Raw genomic sequence first — 19,380 nt, 5'->3', positions numbered from 1 at the left:
TCACTATTAAAGAGGCAATATAAGAATATGAAATTAGCTCAGCATCATCTTCAGCTCCATAATATAAAACAACATATTGGTATAATCATTCATAAAATATCCATTATTATTAACTAAAAAAACCTGGATCTAAATGAGTCAAATTCAAATAGTTTTAATCATAAATTAGACAATTTATTGCTAAAAACCAATAATAAAATTAGGAAATTTATTGGTAAAAGATCTGACAAAAACTGCATATATGGGACTAAAAAATCACAGAAATCTAAATCAGAAGGTAGCTCAGCCATTAGTATATATATATATTATATACTAACTAGTATATATATCAGTGTATAGATATAACAATAACTCCCACTGTTATACAAATAAGGAAATTAATTGAATCGTCCAGGGCTCATAGGTAGTGTGTGGCCAAAATACAAGACTATAAAGGGCAAATCTTTCAGTTTCTTAAGTAGAGTCTGCTCTATACCTTTTGCAACTTCTTCCAACTACTGAGCTTTATAAAAATATAGATTTAGGCTCTTAATCTGAAAGAATCCAAACCAACTTCCAAAAATGTGTCTGATATCACATGAAGAATGGTTTTCTAATTAGTCACATGTTCTGGAGAGGTTTCTCAACTTTGATAGGAAGGTTCCAACCCTACACCAAACTCATTTGACCATTCAGACACAGAGATATTTAAACAGGCCCTTAATCCACATCCAGGTATTTACTAAGAATATTATGGGGAATTCTCTGCTGACCAATGGCTACCAAAACCCAGCTGTAAAAAGCATTATTGCTGTAGGGGATTTTCAGGATGATGTGTATACTATCCATTCTTCTACTAAATTTTAACACTGGATTAAACTTGATGATTGAAAATCTAATTTCTGAACTGAGGAATGTTATCAGAGACAGGCCTGTGAAATTCATTAGTTTTATTCAGGGATGGTGTTGCAGATGTTGTTAACGATATTGCATAGTGACACGTTAATAAGAATCTACAGAAGCAATCAAGTACTAAGTACTTTATTATCTCATGTAATCTTCCCAGTATGGAAGTTTTACTATCCCATTGTTCACATAAAGAAATTAGAGCTCAGAAACATAAACAACTTATCCAAATTCACAGAGCTAATACGTGGCAGAGGCTGGATTCAAATCTCTGCCCCTGACTCAAAGCCTATTCTACTATGTTAGAGGAACTTAGAAGTGTTGCAAAGCGGGTTATGTGTCTCTATAAGGAAGGAGAAAATTAGACAAAAAAGGAGATGGGTTACAAAGGTAGAGGGAAACCATATTTAAACAAAAGAATAGCGTTAGGAGGAGAGAGACTGCCGTAGAAGAGAGATGATCTAGAATTACGGGATAAGATGCTAAACGACTTTATACTTACAGGCATTATTTGACACAGGTCATCAGTGGTAACACTGCAGATGCCTACTGGCATACTTTGGTCATTAGGAACGATGGGAGGGCTCAATAATTTCTTGTAGCAGCAGGGGGGGAAACGAATATCCAAAGTAATGCTGTTATAAACAGCTAGTCCCATAAGCTATGCATACTAAATGTTAAGCATTAACATAAAATCCATGACAACAAATGAGTTTTGAATTATGCATCAGTCTATTTCTTGCATACTTCTTTCAGATCTAACACTGACTTTCTAATTAATCCCACATACTTCCTCTTTCCTTTCATTTATTTTCCCTTTATTTTACATAATATATTGATAATTACCAAAAATCATGTAAAAAGAAGAGGTTCAGGTGAGAGTATTTAATGATTTCCCTAGAAAAGTTTATCTAAGATCACAATAGATAGCAATTTCATACATTTCTATAAAGTATTTAACATATAAGAAAATTTTCTAAATTTAAACAAAGATGTAGGTGATTTCATAAGCAGCAGCAATTTATTCAGAACTCACTGCAGAACAACACCGTTGATTTTGGTGATCATTTTGGCTATTTTAAAGCTAAATACAGGGCTTCCCTGGTGGCGCAGTGGTTGAGAGTCTGCCTGCCGATGCAGGGGACACGGGTTCATGCCCCGGTCTGGGAAGATCTCACATGCCGCGGAGTGGCTGGGCCCGTGAGCCATGGCCGCTGAGCCTCCACGTCCGGAGCCTGTGCTCCGCAACGGGAGAGGCCACAACAGTGAGAGGCCCACGTACCACAAAAAAAACAACAACAAAAAAACCCAAAACTAAATACAGGTTATGTAGAGAGAGCTGTATTGAGTAGGCCTATGGATACACACACGCAGACGTCTACATACACATGCACTACTGATAAGTTAATAGGACAATTAATCTGCCACAGTAATATTTGAAAGACTTATTACTTGGAGTTTACTCAAAGTGTTAAAGTTAAAAAGCTACAAATGTTATATTTATAAAGTTTGCCCAATTGTATTTTGTTTATCAGTTATACAGCAGAATGTAATTTATCCATTTGCTAAAAAAGGTGTTTGAGATCAAATTTCATAATATTTCAACTGTCAAATAAACATTATAATATCAAGTGCTTAAGGAAGTCAAATTTTATTGATTTAAAAGGAAATCTAAATATATGGGCTGGATAAATTATTGAAAACAATTTAAAAGATTAGAAGACAGCCAATATTTTAATTTGCTAAGGCAGAATGAAGGCTAATAATAATTTAAGGAATAGATATGTGATTTTACAGGTAACCATATCAACAGAGACTGAGCAATGTGTTCTAGGGTAAAGATACTGAAATTAAGTTCTAATATATGCCTGTAATTGTGATTATAGCAATAACATTGATAAGCATGATACTAGTGTAGTTACCATTTATGATCATCTACTATAGTGACAAGTTCTAAGCATTTTTCATTAAAAATTACAAAAAAATTATAATCCTGAAGGAAGGTTTTTAACAGATGAGGAAGTAGGTTCATAGGACCTGCTTCGGGGCACTTCCATACACAGAAGAATCATGCTGCATTTCGCACTAAATCAAGTTGCTCTGGTTGAAGCAGGGGTGGGGATGTGGGAATTCTGCTGGAGCCACTGAAGTGTCATGTGGTGCAAACAGAGCAGACTTTGAAAACCCTGCACTATATTATGTCACCCCTACCCTTAGTTCCAGTGCCCCTTTGGTAATTCTACTCCTAAAAAACTGTTAGACTATGGCTCTTCATGCAATCTTCAAAACATTTTATAATTATTTCTATAGGTTTTACTATAACACTTCTTGTAAACTCCAAGGCCTTAATATTTAAAAATAATTATATTAGAAATACTATACTGTGAGAACTACTAGAACAATAAATCTTTGGTCCTGAAATTTAGAAACTGGAACTATGTATGGAACCACCTATATTTTCTAAATCATCATACCTGTTACTTCTCAATTTTTTGTTCTCCTCACCTTTGACAGATCTCTCAACCACTTACGTGATCACAATCCACTGTCATCCCACATTTTTGTATATATTATCATGCTGTTTAGGGCATCAATCTTACTTTCTATAGTTTCTTTTGTGTGTGTGAGATAAGTACACATAATAATGAGATAATAGTGGCTATAATTTAATCTTAGATTGTTTAACTTGTAATATACAACATGTAAATACACTTAATATGCTCTTTTGGGTAATGATTGAATAGAAGCTAATGTCTACTGCAAAAAAAAAAAACACACACACACACACACAAAAAGCAAATTCACAATATTACATATACCACTCTAAAAATGTGGTATAAGAGCTGATACTTTATTACAAATATTAGAAAGTCAAAGTATCAGCCAAATCTAAGCCATGATAAGAATGTAAAGTAATGACAAACATATTTATCAGGAAATTCAAATAGCTCCTAGTGTGGTGAGAAGTATCAATGACTCAGGCCTTCAATGAAGTCGAAATATTCAACAAGTGACTACTGGAGATAAGAGAGTAAAAGCAGGAGTCTAATAATTGTTAAACGTTCCTTACTGTGGGCTTAGCACTTTGGACCTTTAGATACGAAAACACATACAAAATTTCAGATTAAGTTTACCATCACAAGGTGTGGTTTTCCTCACTACCTTTTCTTCCATCCAGCCTCTCAATTTTCAAATACATTCTTCAGGATTTACTCCAACAAATGCAAGAAAGACAGACATTCAAAGCCCTCCATCAGATGGCTCTTAATTCTTATTTTGCCAGCACCTTCCATAACTCTCGGAGCGCCCTCTGCTCCCATCAAGTGGACCTCCACATTGCTCTGTAACAGGGCCAGCACAACGCTGACTTGTCCCCAGCCTTTCTCCTGGTCTATGTCCTACTCTCTCCAGTCCTGTGTTAATCAAATATATTGGTTCCATTTTAAAATTTGGGAGGAATATACTGAATTGTTTCCTTCTCAGAACTCTTCAGCACTTAATGCCAAATGGTCATTTGACTCTGAGAACTGACTGAATTGGTGGTCATCTGTCTGTCTAGATGGTAAGCTTCTTAAAGGTAGTTTTTTTTTCCTTCTTTTAACCTATGTATCCCCAGTGTTTGCTTATTTATTTATTCTTCCCTCCTTTCTTCCACAATTATATTTTTTAGAATTTAAAAATGAATGCAGAAGGCATCCTGTCCAATCTCCCACCCAATGCAGGAATGCCCTCTCCAACACAGCTGATAGGGATCAGAAGATGGCATAGAAATTTATATAATTTTAAAAGACACTATAAAATAATGCTGTATGTTTTAAATGTTCCCATTCCATTCAACTTTTAATTTTTTATGAATGTCCCAGGATTTCAGGCCACGTTAAGAGTTAGACTTAATTTCCATACTTTCAATTTAGAAAACTGGGTGAAATAAGCACAAAGTGAAAGAACTAACAGAAAAATAGTTCATTATGAATAGGAAAGATACTATGACTTTTAAAAAATGTCTTAAATTTCTGATAATTTAGGTTATATATGAAATAGGAAATAATATTTATTCTGAGATAAGGTTTTCAGAGAAAAGTGTGAATAATTCAGTCACTCCTTCCAATTAACTAAATCTGCTGATATTACATAGCTATATTACAAAATAATAAAGATTACTGAAGAATCTACTAGTAATTTGACAAGAATGTTTAATCTGAATAAAATGCTTATTAACAGTTTTCCAAAATTCAGATAAAATTCTTAAAAATCTCTAGTCTACTAGCACCTCCTAGTGGAAAGTTTAAAGGATACAATTCCAACCAATCGGAATTCAGAATAGTTATCACATTTAAAGCTGCTAAACCAATGGCAGTATGAATCCTTATGATACGTAAACATGCCTGGAAAATAGAAGCATAATTTCATCAATATGATTGATTTAAAAAAATCAGAGCCGTAAACATGTACATGGCATTTCATCTATTAGAAACAAAACATTTCAGCAATAGTTCTGTTACAAACTACCTTTCATGTTAAAATGTATCAAATACATGTCCAACGAATTTGCAAGAGCACTTTATTGTTCACTGGTATCCTGAACCAAGGGTAGAAACAGGGTAAAAAAGACAGAAACTAAATTAATCAGTTGATTTATAAAAACTATAGTTTTATACTTTATAAGTTATGATCAAAATTAATTTTGAGGATTATCTGGAGATTTCAATTTATCTCTGTCATCTCTATTTCCCATTACCAGAGAGATGCTGTATATACATATATACCAAATTAAGAAAAATAAAGAATAAGAAAAACACTTAAAACTCTCTTTTGAAGAAAAACATTTAATGATACTAAGGATTATATAGGTGTTTTCTCTAAATAAAATCTAAATAAATTTCAAAGGTTTATTTAATGATTCTTATTTATTAAAATGGATCATTTTTTAATGAAAGAGACTTTGAATATTAGTGAAGAGCAAACTATAGTTCTGTTTTTTAATTTCGAATGTTCTTTTTATTTCAGTGACAAATTTTCATGCATTTGGCTTAGTCAGAAAACATGTGGATACTTCCTTGCAAATACATCTTGTGTAGGATTCCCAGTCAGATAATGAATATTATGCTCATCAATTTGGTCAGTTTAAAAAATGTAACTAACAGTCTTTAAAAAAATCATTCAACATTTATGGTTGACAAAAAAATCTGTAAAATCATAGGATAAATTAAAAATAAGAGTGACTACTTGAATCTAACAATTAGGGAGAAAACACTTTCATAAAAATTAACTACTCACCATAATCTGGATGAAAAATTTGGCGAATTAGAAGAAGGAACCATTCTTTAGTCAAGCCGCCCATATCCAAACCAGCTTCCCCTACAAACGTAACTTTCAACTTCTTTTTCAAGTCTGCTCTTTTCCGGGTTAACTATTTGAAGAAATTATGAAGTAGAGGAGAATAAAGGGAAGTAAAAACGAAATTAACTTTTTAAATTTTGGAATATGTATTATCTTATTTACAATGTCACAAAACTCCATCCATCCATCCATCTGTCTCCCAACACTGTATTAGTCAGGTATGGTAATAGAGATCAAGGAACAGAATTAGAGAGCTCAGGTAGCTTGCCCAAGGTTACTGTCTCCCAGCACCATATTGTCTCCAAGATTTTAATTTAGCAGAATACAGTACAAAGTAGTTCATTGCCTTTTAACTTGTCTTCAACGCTAAACTTTAAAAAAATCACATAACTAAATCAAATATTATCTTATAATAGCCACATGAAGATCTGGCTAAAGAACTGTACATGCATGAAGCTCTACAATACATATACATACAATCAAAGTATGTTTGACCCTAAGTAGACCCAAGGTATCCTTGTAGATCAGACTTCTAGATGAGTAATCTGAGGTCTGGAGAAGTTAAAATGACTTGTTACACACCCAACCAGTTAACAAAGGTGGTCTAGAATCTAAATTATATATTCAGAAACATACATTTAAGTGTTCTATATGAAATTCTTTTCTGAAGATTTAACAAGCCACTAATAAACATATAAAAATGAACATAAGGCTTAATTGTGAATACAGAACTGTTTTTAACTATGGTATCAAAATATAAGCAAGCAGGGCTTCCCTGGTGGTGCAGTGGTTGAGAGTCTGCCTGCCAATGCAGGGGACATGGGTTCATGCCCCGGTCTGGGAAGATCCCACATGCCTCGGAGTGGCTAGGCCCGTGAGCCATGGCCGCTGAGCCTGCATGTCCGGAGCCTGTGCTCCGCAACGGCAGAAGCCATAACAGTGAGAGGCCTGCGTACCGCAAAAAAAAACAACAACCATATATATATATATATAAGCAAGCACACTACTGGCATACAGAAACAAAAGATAGCTTACTAAGATTTTAGTAATAAGCCATATTATCAAATTTATTTAAAGCTTTAATCAAATAATACTATTCTGGAATAAATGATCAATACCTCATCAAGAGAATCGCTGACCAGATGTGTCCGTCTTACTTTCATATTTAGAAATAACATATTCATATCAGGTCTCTGTCTTCGAGATACTTTATCCACCAGACTTTGCTAATTAAAAAAGAAAGCAAACATTTTCATTTATACTTAAACTATAATCTCATTTAAAACATTTAAACACTTTAGTAAAAATCACTTATATTCTTCTCTTTGCCATCTCTCATAAACAATTTCATAAACTCAATTATACAAATTTTGATTTATGATAATGCCCTACAATTATTTCATTTGGGGACAATGATAACCGAAGGGGATCCAAAATGGAGGACCTAAAATAATTCATCTTCTTTAGTAAAATAATGTTGCATTACTGTTTCCATATGTCTCATCTCTTAAATAGCAAAGTTTTCTGTTTAGTAAATACAAACAAAGCGGGAACATTGGAAACAAGGTATATATTTCTGACGATAAACTTGGCTTAAGCTTTTTTAGATACTGGATTTACTCTAAAAGCACAATTAGTCTACTTTCAGAAAGTAATTTTCAACATATTTCAGAAACCATTAACAATGTTCATATCCTTTGTCCCAGTAATTCCACTTCTGGGAATTCTAAACACAGAAAATATTTTATACAGTGAGATGTTCGTCACAGCATTATCTATAAGAGCAAAACTTTAGAAATATCTTAAGTATGTATCTCTCTAATGGAATATAATACAGCTATCAAAAATGATGGTCATAAAAACTATGTAAATAACATGGAAAATGTTTAGGGAATATACAACTGAAAAAAAAGCGGAGAAACAAAATTGTATATACAATATTGTTTCAACTCTGCTGCCTTTTAAAGATAATATAGGTAAAAACTATAAAAAGAAAATTTCCTAAAATGTTAGCAATAGTTATGCTTGAGTGATGGAAATATGATTTAAAAAATATAAGGAATATATAAATATCATGCTTGTATATTTAATTTATCTAAATCTTTTTCAGACTACCTCATCCTCTTTGGTAGCAAAGAAAATGAATTATTGTACAGATTAAAGATGAACACTTCAGATATTTTAAATACATGCAGCAATTTGCTTACTAGGTAAAATTTTAATGCCCCAAATCTACATAAGGCTAATTTCATGATTTTGTAGATTACTATAATAATACACTAATTCAGAGCCCTTCCTCATCTCTCCAATATTCAATTCTAAAGGCTTTTAGTAGTTTTTATTCCTTCTCTGTGTCCTCTCTTTTGTGCTCAAAGAGATCTATATTTCCGGGATAGTATGCTGTGTCATGGACCTGTTTTCCAACCCTTTACTCTCTTCTATTCCCAGTCTAGCTCCTGGGAAGCTGTCACACTGGAAATATCCAACACACAAATTTAAATTAGGATGCTAATGGAAGACAAGGCTTAGTGGCTACTCCTCCCATCAGGAATTCATATTGAATAGAAAGTGTTTCAAATGAAAGAAATAACCAACAATGGTAGAATTTTAGACATAGTCTGATGAGGAAGTTATTTTTAGGCTGGGGAATCTCTTTTGCAACTTTAAAGTATACTATATAGCTCTTGCTTGCATTAACTACTTATAAGGCTGTCCTTGTGTCAAAATAGTTACCAGTCTTAATTCCAAGTGGTATGACAGTTTACAAGTTAAAATGATGGGAAACACCCATAACCGATAATGCCACTTGACTCTTCAATTGTTACTCATTTGTGCCCATGCCCTGTGGAAGATATCCTGGGACACAGTCTACAGCTGTCACTCTCCTTTTAATTGGAAGAAAAGTTAAAAGAAGATTATTTAATATTTTAAGTGACACAGCAGAAGACTGCTCAGAGGAACTTAGATAAACTTCTAGCTCTTCGGATTTTTCCCTTATAAATATAAAAAAATCATAGCCCAAGGTTAAAAAAAAAAGCACTAAAAAGGCACATGAAATTGCATAAATGCAACTAACTGAAAACGTCAAAATGACAAGCTATGTAGACTAATCTTTGAGCCAATATCTATCCAAGATTAGGTAATAATTCTGTGCTAAATATACCTGTTGAAATCTACTTTTCAGCAGGGTAATGTGGCTATGTTACTCCTTTGGTACACATAGGCAATAACATTTCTTGTAATATTCCAATACTCAGTGTAAACTGACTCTGGGATGTCACTAGTCACTCGAATCTTTTGTCCTGCTCTGTGACAGGAAAAAATACTCACCTTCAGTGAATTACTGAAGAATAAACAATTCTTATTTTTATGGTATTTTGAAGTATTACAATTTATGCATTAGGACTCTTTTTATATTCTTAGACCAGACACAGAAATCATTTCCTTTTACTCTATGGGTCTGTCTTGGGTCTCTTTATTTTAAGAAGACTACAGCCAAACCTTCCCTCTAAGTTTTAAAGTTGCAAGTAATCATGTCACAAAAGCAGATACTCAAAATATATGAGCATTTAAATGTACAGTCTAGAGCTGTAACCTAAAAAAAAAAAGCTCAGTCAATCTGATATATATTAAAGTACCTAACTTTACTGTGCTGTGCTGAAACCATGGTAGGCTGTGGACAGGACAGGCCCAGAGATGAACTTCATCCTGCTCCATTAATTTGTCTAAAGCCAGCCTGACTGCTACCCCAGTTTCAATGGGCCTCCATGCATTTTGGTTCCCTAAGGATCATTAAACATCTCTCGCCTTTGGACATATTTTCTGTTTTTCAAGACTACACTTTTTGTTACATTTCCTAATTTTTCAGTTGTTTCTATTTGACTTTCATAAAATCTAGAAAATGTGTCAGTGGTTTGAGTAGTTTGCTCTTAAGGACACTCCTTTCCTTGTCCTCACTGTAGTTCTTTCTCACCAGTGCTCTGCTAGTGACCCTGGAGGATGTTATCTACAAAATGATGCCCAACAAGTTCCGAGTACTTTGGATCTGTGAGAGGCATTTAATCTCCATGCTATATTTATAATATAATGAGAAGTTGATGAGGGGTATCTTTTCCCCATATCATGAACAGGTTTAAATACTTTTTGAGGGAGTATGATATGAATTTTACTTTTAACATTTCCTGATTATGCTAGAACAATTCACAAGACATTTGACTTATTTGTTAAATTATTTACTATATATTGATTACAGTCAGCATAAATGTTTTCATAGCTGGCTTACCCTTGCGATGCTTATCATCTGTTGCTCTGAGTCTCTTTGAATAATGATTTTTTTTGCAGCTACAGAAATAACGAATGGGTACTGACAGAAGGAAAACCTGCTCAACAAGTGAAAACAGAAAAAGCAAAATGGTGTATTTTTAGCAAAATTATACTAAGGGAATCTAAGGTACCCCTTCTAACAATATTAAACATTACTTTTGTATTGTGTTTTATCATTCACAAAATGATTTTATATGCATCACTTCTTTGAATCCCCACAGCCCTGCGAAGTATGCTTCATTATTAGATGTGCAGTGCCTTTATTCTCTAGAGGAAGCTACACCTAATGTTCTGAAATATGTGCTAACTGCTTATATTGTTTGTACAAATAATTTCAGTTTAGATAGTCACTTGTATATCATTACCTGGGAAAAATATGGGCAACAGCAGAACCAGGAGGCAGAAGTGCTGATGAAGGATTTAGGACAGAAAATTCATGTGCAGAAATTAATATAAGAATCCATTACTATATGGATATTTTCTGATGCGTGAGCTTCAGAAATGGGAAATGTAGCAATAACTATGGTAGGAAAAGTAGTAAATTTAAGAGCAATAAAATAAAAGTTAGAAAAAGGTGTGTTGCTTTAGCACTGTATTTAATGATGTAGTAAGATGAAATGGTATGTATTTGTAAAAATACAACATATGATCAAAAGTTATGAAAATAACTTCTTTCCTGGGTCAGAGCTCATTCTATGTTATTTATATAAAAGAGCCACAAACCACACAGAGAAATGCACTTAGAAAGAACTAGTATCGTAGCAATGACACTTCAGGAGTTAGACTCCCACCAGAAGTGGCTGTAATGCATCCATCAGTTACAGTTGGAATGCACTGAGGACAGTCAAGCAGTGCATCTGTGACCACTGTGCAATGTAGGGATGACAAGGAAAAAGGAAACAGCCCTAGTGTGAACTGAAAATGAAATGGCTTTCCCCTTGGGATGAAACTGTTAGAAAGCAGTAAGAAAACTGTTCAGGATTAATGTGTAATAATTTTGAATCACTAAGTGCTAACTAGAAATTTGGAAATAAAAAGAAGTGCAGGGCTTCCCTGGTGGCACAGTGGTTGAGAGTCCGCCTGCCGATGCAGGGGACACGGGTTCGTGCCCTGGTCCGGGAGGATCCCACATGCCGCGGAGCGGCTGGGCCCGTGGGCCATGGCCACTGAGCCTGCGCGTCCGGAGCCTGTGCTCCGCGACGGGAGAGGCCGCAGCGGTGAGAGGCCCGCGTACCGCAAAAAAAAAAAAAAAAAAAAAAGTGCAATGAACTTAGTAGGATAATGTTGGTCTTATGTACTTTAAAATGGTGCGTCTCAGCCTTTCCCCAGTCACGGCACGTAGACAAACCATACTATGTGTATGACACACTGAGATAAACAGATGAGGCTGCCCATGGCCAGACATGTGACTTGCCCTGGGGCTCCGGTCCCCCTCTAGGTCCAGGGTGGCTTCCTAAGGGCTGAAGGGATCATAGAATCAAACCTCTGTTAACTCACTTTTGGTACAACAACGTTATGGCACAGTGTTTAGAGGAGCTCTGCATTTTAAAAAGATGTCACTGAAATATGCAAAATAACTCTCGGAACTGTATTGTGGTTTTGTCTACAACATTACAATTACATTAAAGTGTAAAATAAACTTTGTCAAGAAAACATCCATCAGACTGACCAAGGTCCCCAGAAACGGAATTCTTAGTTCAGGTGTGGACACAGATACGTCCAGAAAGCTAGTCTATGTTTTAGGCCAATTCTGGTAGAAAGGGTCCCTGGGAGCCTGAACCAATTTATGAAGTAACCTGGGGTTTTAGATTACTTTAGATTACTTATATCCACATCCTATTTCTTAGTCAGTCTCCTTTAGAATAATGCATTCTGCAGGATATCTTGTGGTCTGAGAATAAATTAAGTCTGGGATAGTCTTGCTGGTTTAATCCAAAATGTAAGTGTGAATATAAGGTGCAGGGTAATAAAGAATTCGGCCAAGTGTTTCCAAAATCTATTATACTACTGTAATAAATCATTTCTAGTAAAGCCATTTCTCTGTAACATCCATTCTTTTAATACTGTGTATAAAGGACAAACACTTCATCCACAGAGAAAGGGAGAAAAAGAGTGAATGTATGTGTGTATGTGCACACACGTGTGATCACTGTGTTAGATCAGGCAGCGGCACACTATGACCCATGGGACAAATACAGCCTACAACCTAGGCTTGTGAATAAAGCTTTTGGGACACAGACACACCCCTTCAATTACATATTTTCTAAGGCTGTTTTTCGTGCTATAATGGTAGACCAGAGACTGTATAGCCCAAAGAGCCAGAAACATTTATAATCCTGTACTTTGCAGAAAAAGTTTGTTGACCTCTGTGCTAGGTGACGGCATATAGAATAAGATATAAGAAACTGCATACTAAGATAGAACTTTTCCCTTCTTAAAAAGATACTACTAATCGAGCCAAAACCATATTAACATAACTATAAATTCAAAATGTAATAGAAAAAGAGAATGCTTTAAGAAATATAATGATATTTCAAGGCTGGATATCTAAACTACATTTATAAGTTTATATGCAAAGGTATGTGTATATTTAAATTTATTTACACAAACTTAAAAGCCAGTCATTATTTTGAATAGCATTTTATTTAGGTGAGTAATCAGATGAGCTTTTGATCATACCTGTGAGAATTTCCAAAGCTCTGCCAGGTGTGGTATTCTTCCATGAGATCAATATGATCCAATGTAGAATTATAGAAATCAGTATAAGGAATAAGGGGAGGATGAACCAAATTGTTTGCAGTATCTGCAAAGATAAATTCTAACATAATGATCTTTCCTAACATGTACATGATTCATTCTAATAATAATAAGAACATTTTAATGCCCACCAGAAAGCTTTATCTAGAAATTCCTACTTTAAGCAATTGTAGTGCCAAACGGAAAGGTAGTTTTAAAATTGTGGTCAAAATGAAGCCAATAATTTCTTGCTTTAAAAAAAAAAAACTTGAATCGTGGGGATTATAATAGTATAGTAAGGGGAGTAGGCAGATGGCCAGCTACGCATCCTATTTCCCCATCAGGGTGTTCTAGGGGGCTGCAGGAATGAATGGAAGTTCTTGTATTCTTAGGAATCACTATGTAGCAGGTCGTATGCAGTTGAGAGCCATAAAACAGAATATTGTCCAATAAAATGCATAAAGCTTTTTCATGCTTATACATTAATTGTGAAATCCATTAGCAAAACAGAAAATAAATCACTACAACTCTTCTCCTCAAAGGAATGGTTTAAGATGTAAGAATGCTTCTGTAGTATTTTGAGATCCTTATGGAAATGTCCTTATATTTAACAAAAGAAAAGTAAAGATGATTGAATAATAAAACCTACTAAGTAAAGCCAACACTTTAGATGCTGATGGGATCCACCAGGAACACTTTGATATAGGTGGAAATTCTTCAGGCTTTGCAGGAAACAGGCGTAAAGAAATAAACTGCAGCAATCTCTCTACCAATTGTTTGAACCTCTTCTGGGATAATCTGGTAAAGATTTTGAAATAATTCCAATCAAAATTCACATTTTCTACTTTGGCAATATATTTGTTAGAGATCAAAGTTCATCCTTTACACATAAAATTTTAGACTATTTCCCCCAACTCTATTTCTTAAATTGCCAAAAATTTGAAAAGATGCAAAATCTTACCTCGAATATCATTTCTTAAATAAGAAATAAACACCAAAATTACTATAAAGTTAGCATTAAACATTTCACTTTTAAGGCTTTTAGTATTCAGTCAATCCTCATTCGCAGACTTTGTATTTGCAAATTCACCCATTCCCTACAATTTAATTCTGATCCCCAAATCAATAATTGTGGCGCTTTCGTGGTCATTTCATGGCTGTGCAAAGAGTGGCAAAAAATGGGAGTTGCTTATGCCGAGGCTGAACAAGGCCACACTCTGCCTTCTTGTTTTAGCTCTCATACTGCAAACAAGTGTCCTTTATGCAGTCTACTTAGGGTCATGTTTTTCAAATTCTTGTGCTTTTTGTTAGCGATTCTGCTGTTTTAAAATGGCCCTTAACTATAGTGCTGAAGTTCTGTCTAGTGTTCCTAAGTAAAGAAGGATGTGATGTGCCTTATGGAGAAGGTACTTGTGTCAGATAAAATTTGCTCAGACATGAGTTATGGTGCTGTTGGCCGTGAGTTCAATGTTAATAAAACAAAAATTTATATCAAATAGGTGTCTTTAAATAGAAATACAGATAAAGCAAGGTTATGTACTGATTGGTTGATAAAAATGTTGTGACCAAAGGCTCGCAGGAAGCTAACCCTGTATTTCACTGTTCACCAATTCAGTGTTCCCAGTAGCTTTATAGAACATAACTATTGTTAATAATAAGAATTGACCGTATTTAAAATTAATTTTGGGAATATTTAGCTTCTTTAACTTTTATTAGTCATGGGGAAAAGTAATTGTTAATGTAAGTATTTTTCTGTGTAAAAAAAGTACCGTACTTTTATAAATTGATATTGATGGCTAGTATGTTTTACAATGATTTTTTAGGTAAGGAAAAGGCATTGTGTAAATAATGGTAAAATTTATTGATAGGAAATAAAAAGACACAAATTAAAATAGTAATGTATGAGCAAATCCAGTCACCATCTTTGAGATATATGAAAAATCAATGATAGGAATGTGCTGTATAAAATGCAAAAGCAGTGGACAGAAATCTCAACAACAGCTGGCACAAGCAAAATGATTACTTACATACAAAACAGATCTTTAATGTATCCTCTATGTAGTACTAAAGAATATGCTTATAATTGGCTTCTGAAGCACTGTGGATTATAAGTATCATTTCTCAAGACCTGAAAACATTTAATATATTTTCTTATAAAGTTACTAACAAACTTAAAACTTTAAGATTATAAAAGTTCTTAATATCATAGAATAATTTACTTTTTAAACCAGTGAACTAGGAAATGATGGTCAGCTTCCACTAAGGTAGCTATCTGTCGTAGCAAGTGAGCATAGATGACATATGTAGATGTGTTATTAAATTGAGGATTCTGAAAAAGATATTAAAGATAATTGCGTTAAAATTTTGTTAACATGTAAAAGGAAAGACACTATGCTTAATGAGCTAAGTGGCAAATTCAGAAAACTAAATTTGAGATTATGAAATACTAGGTGAAATCCTTGAAAACAAGAATCTATTTGTTTAATTATTTAATTAACAGAGACTTGGATTTCCACTATGGTCCAGTGGTTTTGGAATTAAGACAGATCTGGGTCTGAGGGCTAATTCTACCACTTACTACTATATGCCCTTAGGAATGTTCCTTAAACTTTGATTCTCAACTTCCTCATCTGAAAAATGGGAATGATAGTATCTATCTTGGAGGTTGTTTTGAGTATTAAAACAAACTGTATGTAAAGCACGTAGCTCACTGCCTGGTATAAATGGTGGCAATTACTACTATCCAACTAAACAAAAACCTGGTTCTTCCTTGATTAAAAAAGGGGGAGAGAGAATGCTAGAAAAATAAAAGCTGGTAATGAAATTTTGCCATTGTGAAATGAGTTATTTGCATATTTCACAAAGAACAAGGGGAGAACCACATAATAGCTTCAGAGAACTTTTAAGCGTTAGAGTAGAGCTTGTAAACCAAGCAAAACCTCTAGTTATATTTCCAAAATCTAAAACTCCATCACAGTGTACATTTCAGAGCTCCATGGGAAAAATGAGTACTATTGAACAATAAACGAAAATTGTAAAAAATAAAAGAGCACCATGTGTTTTTCAAAATTGACTTATGGTCAGGATGGTTCAAAATGAGGGAGTGACCCCAGATGATAAACTCATCAAGTGATAGCTCATAAGAACAAGATGTCATGAGCAGGGCTTACTGCTGACCAATACACTCACTTAAAAATTTGAGCTTCATGTTGTCACTTTCTAGCTTTTACTATTCTCCAGGTATATTTCCTCTTTTTTCTAGTTTTGTCTTTCTCCTCTTACCTCTTTACTTCCCTTCCTCTCCTTACATCCCTCAATTACCACTTATCTATTTCCCCTTTTTTTGTTTCCTCTCTCCTCCTTCTTCTACCCCTATCTTCCATATTTCCTTTTATTGGACATAATATTGAACTAAACATCCTATCTTATTTATTATAACTTTTTCTTATCTTTAAATGAGCTAATCATTTATATGAACACCTTTGGTAAATTGTAAAGAATAATACAAACATAGTATACTAGCTATGGGAATAACATACTTCTCAAAAAATTATAAAAACTAAAATTGCTTTTCATTTGTTTGGACCTTATTTTTTTTTTGTATCAATGAATCTGTGTCTCTCAAGAGGAAAAAGTTAATCATATTTGCTTTAGCAAATATAAACAACCACTTTGATTTTTCCATTAGAATTCTAGTTTAAACATTTATTGAAAATACACAGAAAAGTTAGAAACCCACTAATTGGGAAATAAAAGAAAGTTTTAGAGTCCCTTAAAAAACTAGTTACAAGAAAGGAAGTTGACTGGAGGAGGAAACGTGCTTCCATTCTGTTTGTTCCAGAATCCCACAGCAGGAAGGCAAGTTAAAATATTAATCCTGGAGATAATTTAGCCTTCCACTGTTTATTTGTTATAACTTTAATTCTCTGGTTATAAGTAATTATAATCTAAAAAAGTATCCAAAATGTTGCTCAAAATAATACTTAGTATTTGATATCATTTCACTTACACATGCATAGATTGAGATATGAATTACACACTTCAACTATGTTTTTGCTTTCTTACCTGTAAAAGTATAAAATATGCTCTAAGATCATCTTTTGTTCGTGGACTGAAACAGAAATAATTGTAATTGATTAGAGTTGAATGTTTAATCTTATAGTATCTAATAAAAAATTCTCAATGTTTCTGTGAGAATTGACTTGATAAAAGCCAAAAACTAGACTTAAACCTGAAAACATAAATCATTGCCCAAGTGTACTAGATGATCTTTACAAGACATAAAGCCACATCATCTGAAATATGAATATATAACATATGTATTACATTTTGAAATTGATATATATACAAATGTATATATATAATTTTTAAATTAGTAGTAATATTTCTCTGTGGAAGAATTATCTTGACTGAATAATGGTTTAAATTATTTAGGTTTAAATAAAATCTAAACTATTTCTTTCTATACTATTCTACATAATTGTCAGATTATTTTCTCAATAGGACTACTGTTTTGTTTTAGAAATTATATTTGAAAACACTTTAAAAAGCCCAAAGCAATTCATAAATATTAAAATTCCTGGTGATAGGAGAGTCCGTTTTTTTTTTTTTCCCCATTTTATAGCTGTACCATGAAAACTTCCATTTTCCTGTTCTATGCACTAGTATTTTAGTTCAGTATACAGTTCTGGGTACAGAAATTGTAGTTAAGATCACAGGCTCTCTCTCTCTCTCTTTTTTTTTTTTTTGCAGTACATGGGCCTCTCACTGCTGTGGCCTCTCCCGTTGCGGAGCACAGGTTCCGGATGCGCAGGCTCAGCGGCCATGGCTCACGGGCCCAGCCACTCCACGGCATGTGGGATCTTCCTGGACTGGGGCACGAACCCGTGTCCCCCACATTGGCAGGTGGACTCTCAACCACTGCGCCACCAGGGAAGCCCCATAGGCTCTTTTGCCAGACAGCCTGGGTTCTAATTCTGACTCAGGCACTTACTGTGTTAACTTGGGCAATTTACTTCTCTGTAAATTAGTTTCCTCAAGTGTGAAATGAAACTAATCATATTATCTATTTCACAGGATTGTAGTGAAGATTCAATGAGAAATACATGCAAAATTGTTTGAAAGGTGCCTAGCCCATAGTAAACAGTCAATAAACTGTAGATCTTGTTGTCGTTATTATAAATCCAAAATAAAACAAGATTTTGGGGGTAAAGGCCACATGATCCTTTGATAAGTAAGTTGCATCAATTTATTTTCATCTGTCTCGGGCACACATTTGAGGAGCAGCGGTTAGAAAGCTGTGTGAGCATGCTTGGAGGGAATTGAGGTCCCAGCAGTTTTGGACCACTGGACTTCCCCACTCTCCTAAGTGTTCATTTTACATTCCAAATTTTCCCCTTCATTTTCAATGAAGCATTATGTATTCAACCAGAAACATAAAATTCAAGGAAAATGCAAAAGTATTACTAGAATGATAAACTAGGAAAATACTGTTAAGTTAAAAATCACATGAAAAATACAGTATGATTTCAATTGTTTTAAAAAGATGACTAGAAAAAAACTGCAAAATGTTACATTTTTACTTTTTTATACTACCTTGACTTTTCTCAATTTTCTATAAAAACCACAAGTTTCTTTGAAAATTGGAACAATGTTATTAAAATAGATAGGGTACATTTAACATTATATTTAAGAACTCTAGTTTGGTATTTTCAAATTGGGCTAAATATAAACATTTAAATTATAATTTAATGGTATTATTTGTCTTTAATAGAAGCTATCATTTAAATTATAATGTTAAGTAACACCAATTTAAATCATATGTGCTTTTAAAAGTATATTTTTGTGTTCTGCATATTCACAGTTCAAAACATTATCAATTACAATGTCCATCATTCCTTACGTAACAATTCAATATTTAGTTCCAGGAAAAAATATTTCAGTAGCTAAATTTACTTTCCTTATATTAGAAATGAGAAAAATTTTGCTCTGCTACCAGAAAGCCCAAGGCTAAATTTAACGCCCATATTATTTCATTCTAGGTGACTGATTTAACTACCCATCCTATTTTTGTAAAGCACATATATCTGTACATGA

At 33.9% G+C, this 19,380-nt stretch overlaps 1 protein-coding gene across 4 annotated transcripts in view; it reads right to left on the bottom strand.

The window, feature by feature from the left end:
- HECTD2 (HECT domain E3 ubiquitin protein ligase 2) overlaps nucleotides 1-19,380 on the bottom strand; it is an 87,660-nt gene that overhangs the window by 16,322 nt on the left and 51,958 nt on the right. For all 4 annotated transcript variants that reach the window (XM_082639244.1, XM_082639245.1, XM_082639246.1 and 1 more), the window contains 9 exons: nucleotides 17,350-17,395; nucleotides 15,504-15,613; nucleotides 13,934-14,082; nucleotides 13,228-13,351; nucleotides 10,508-10,604; nucleotides 7,344-7,451; nucleotides 6,163-6,295; nucleotides 5,182-5,270; nucleotides 1,388-1,546 (listed from right to left, as the gene is read on the bottom strand). In XM_082639244.1, the coding sequence (XP_082495370.1) occupies nucleotides 1,388-1,546; nucleotides 5,182-5,270; nucleotides 6,163-6,295; nucleotides 7,344-7,451; nucleotides 10,508-10,604; nucleotides 13,228-13,351; nucleotides 13,934-14,082; nucleotides 15,504-15,613; nucleotides 17,350-17,395 (1,015 nt within the window). The remainder of the gene's footprint in view (nucleotides 1-1,387; nucleotides 1,547-5,181; nucleotides 5,271-6,162; nucleotides 6,296-7,343; nucleotides 7,452-10,507; nucleotides 10,605-13,227; nucleotides 13,352-13,933; nucleotides 14,083-15,503; nucleotides 15,614-17,349; nucleotides 17,396-19,380) is intronic.

This window comes from Mesoplodon mirus, assembly GCF_964341445.2.
Source record: "Mesoplodon mirus genome assembly, chromosome: 2".
NCBI lineage: Eukaryota > Metazoa > Chordata > Mammalia > Artiodactyla > Ziphiidae > Mesoplodon > Mesoplodon mirus.
The sequence above is the reverse complement of the archived record's forward strand: the minus strand, read 5'-3'. Positions and strand labels throughout refer to the sequence as shown.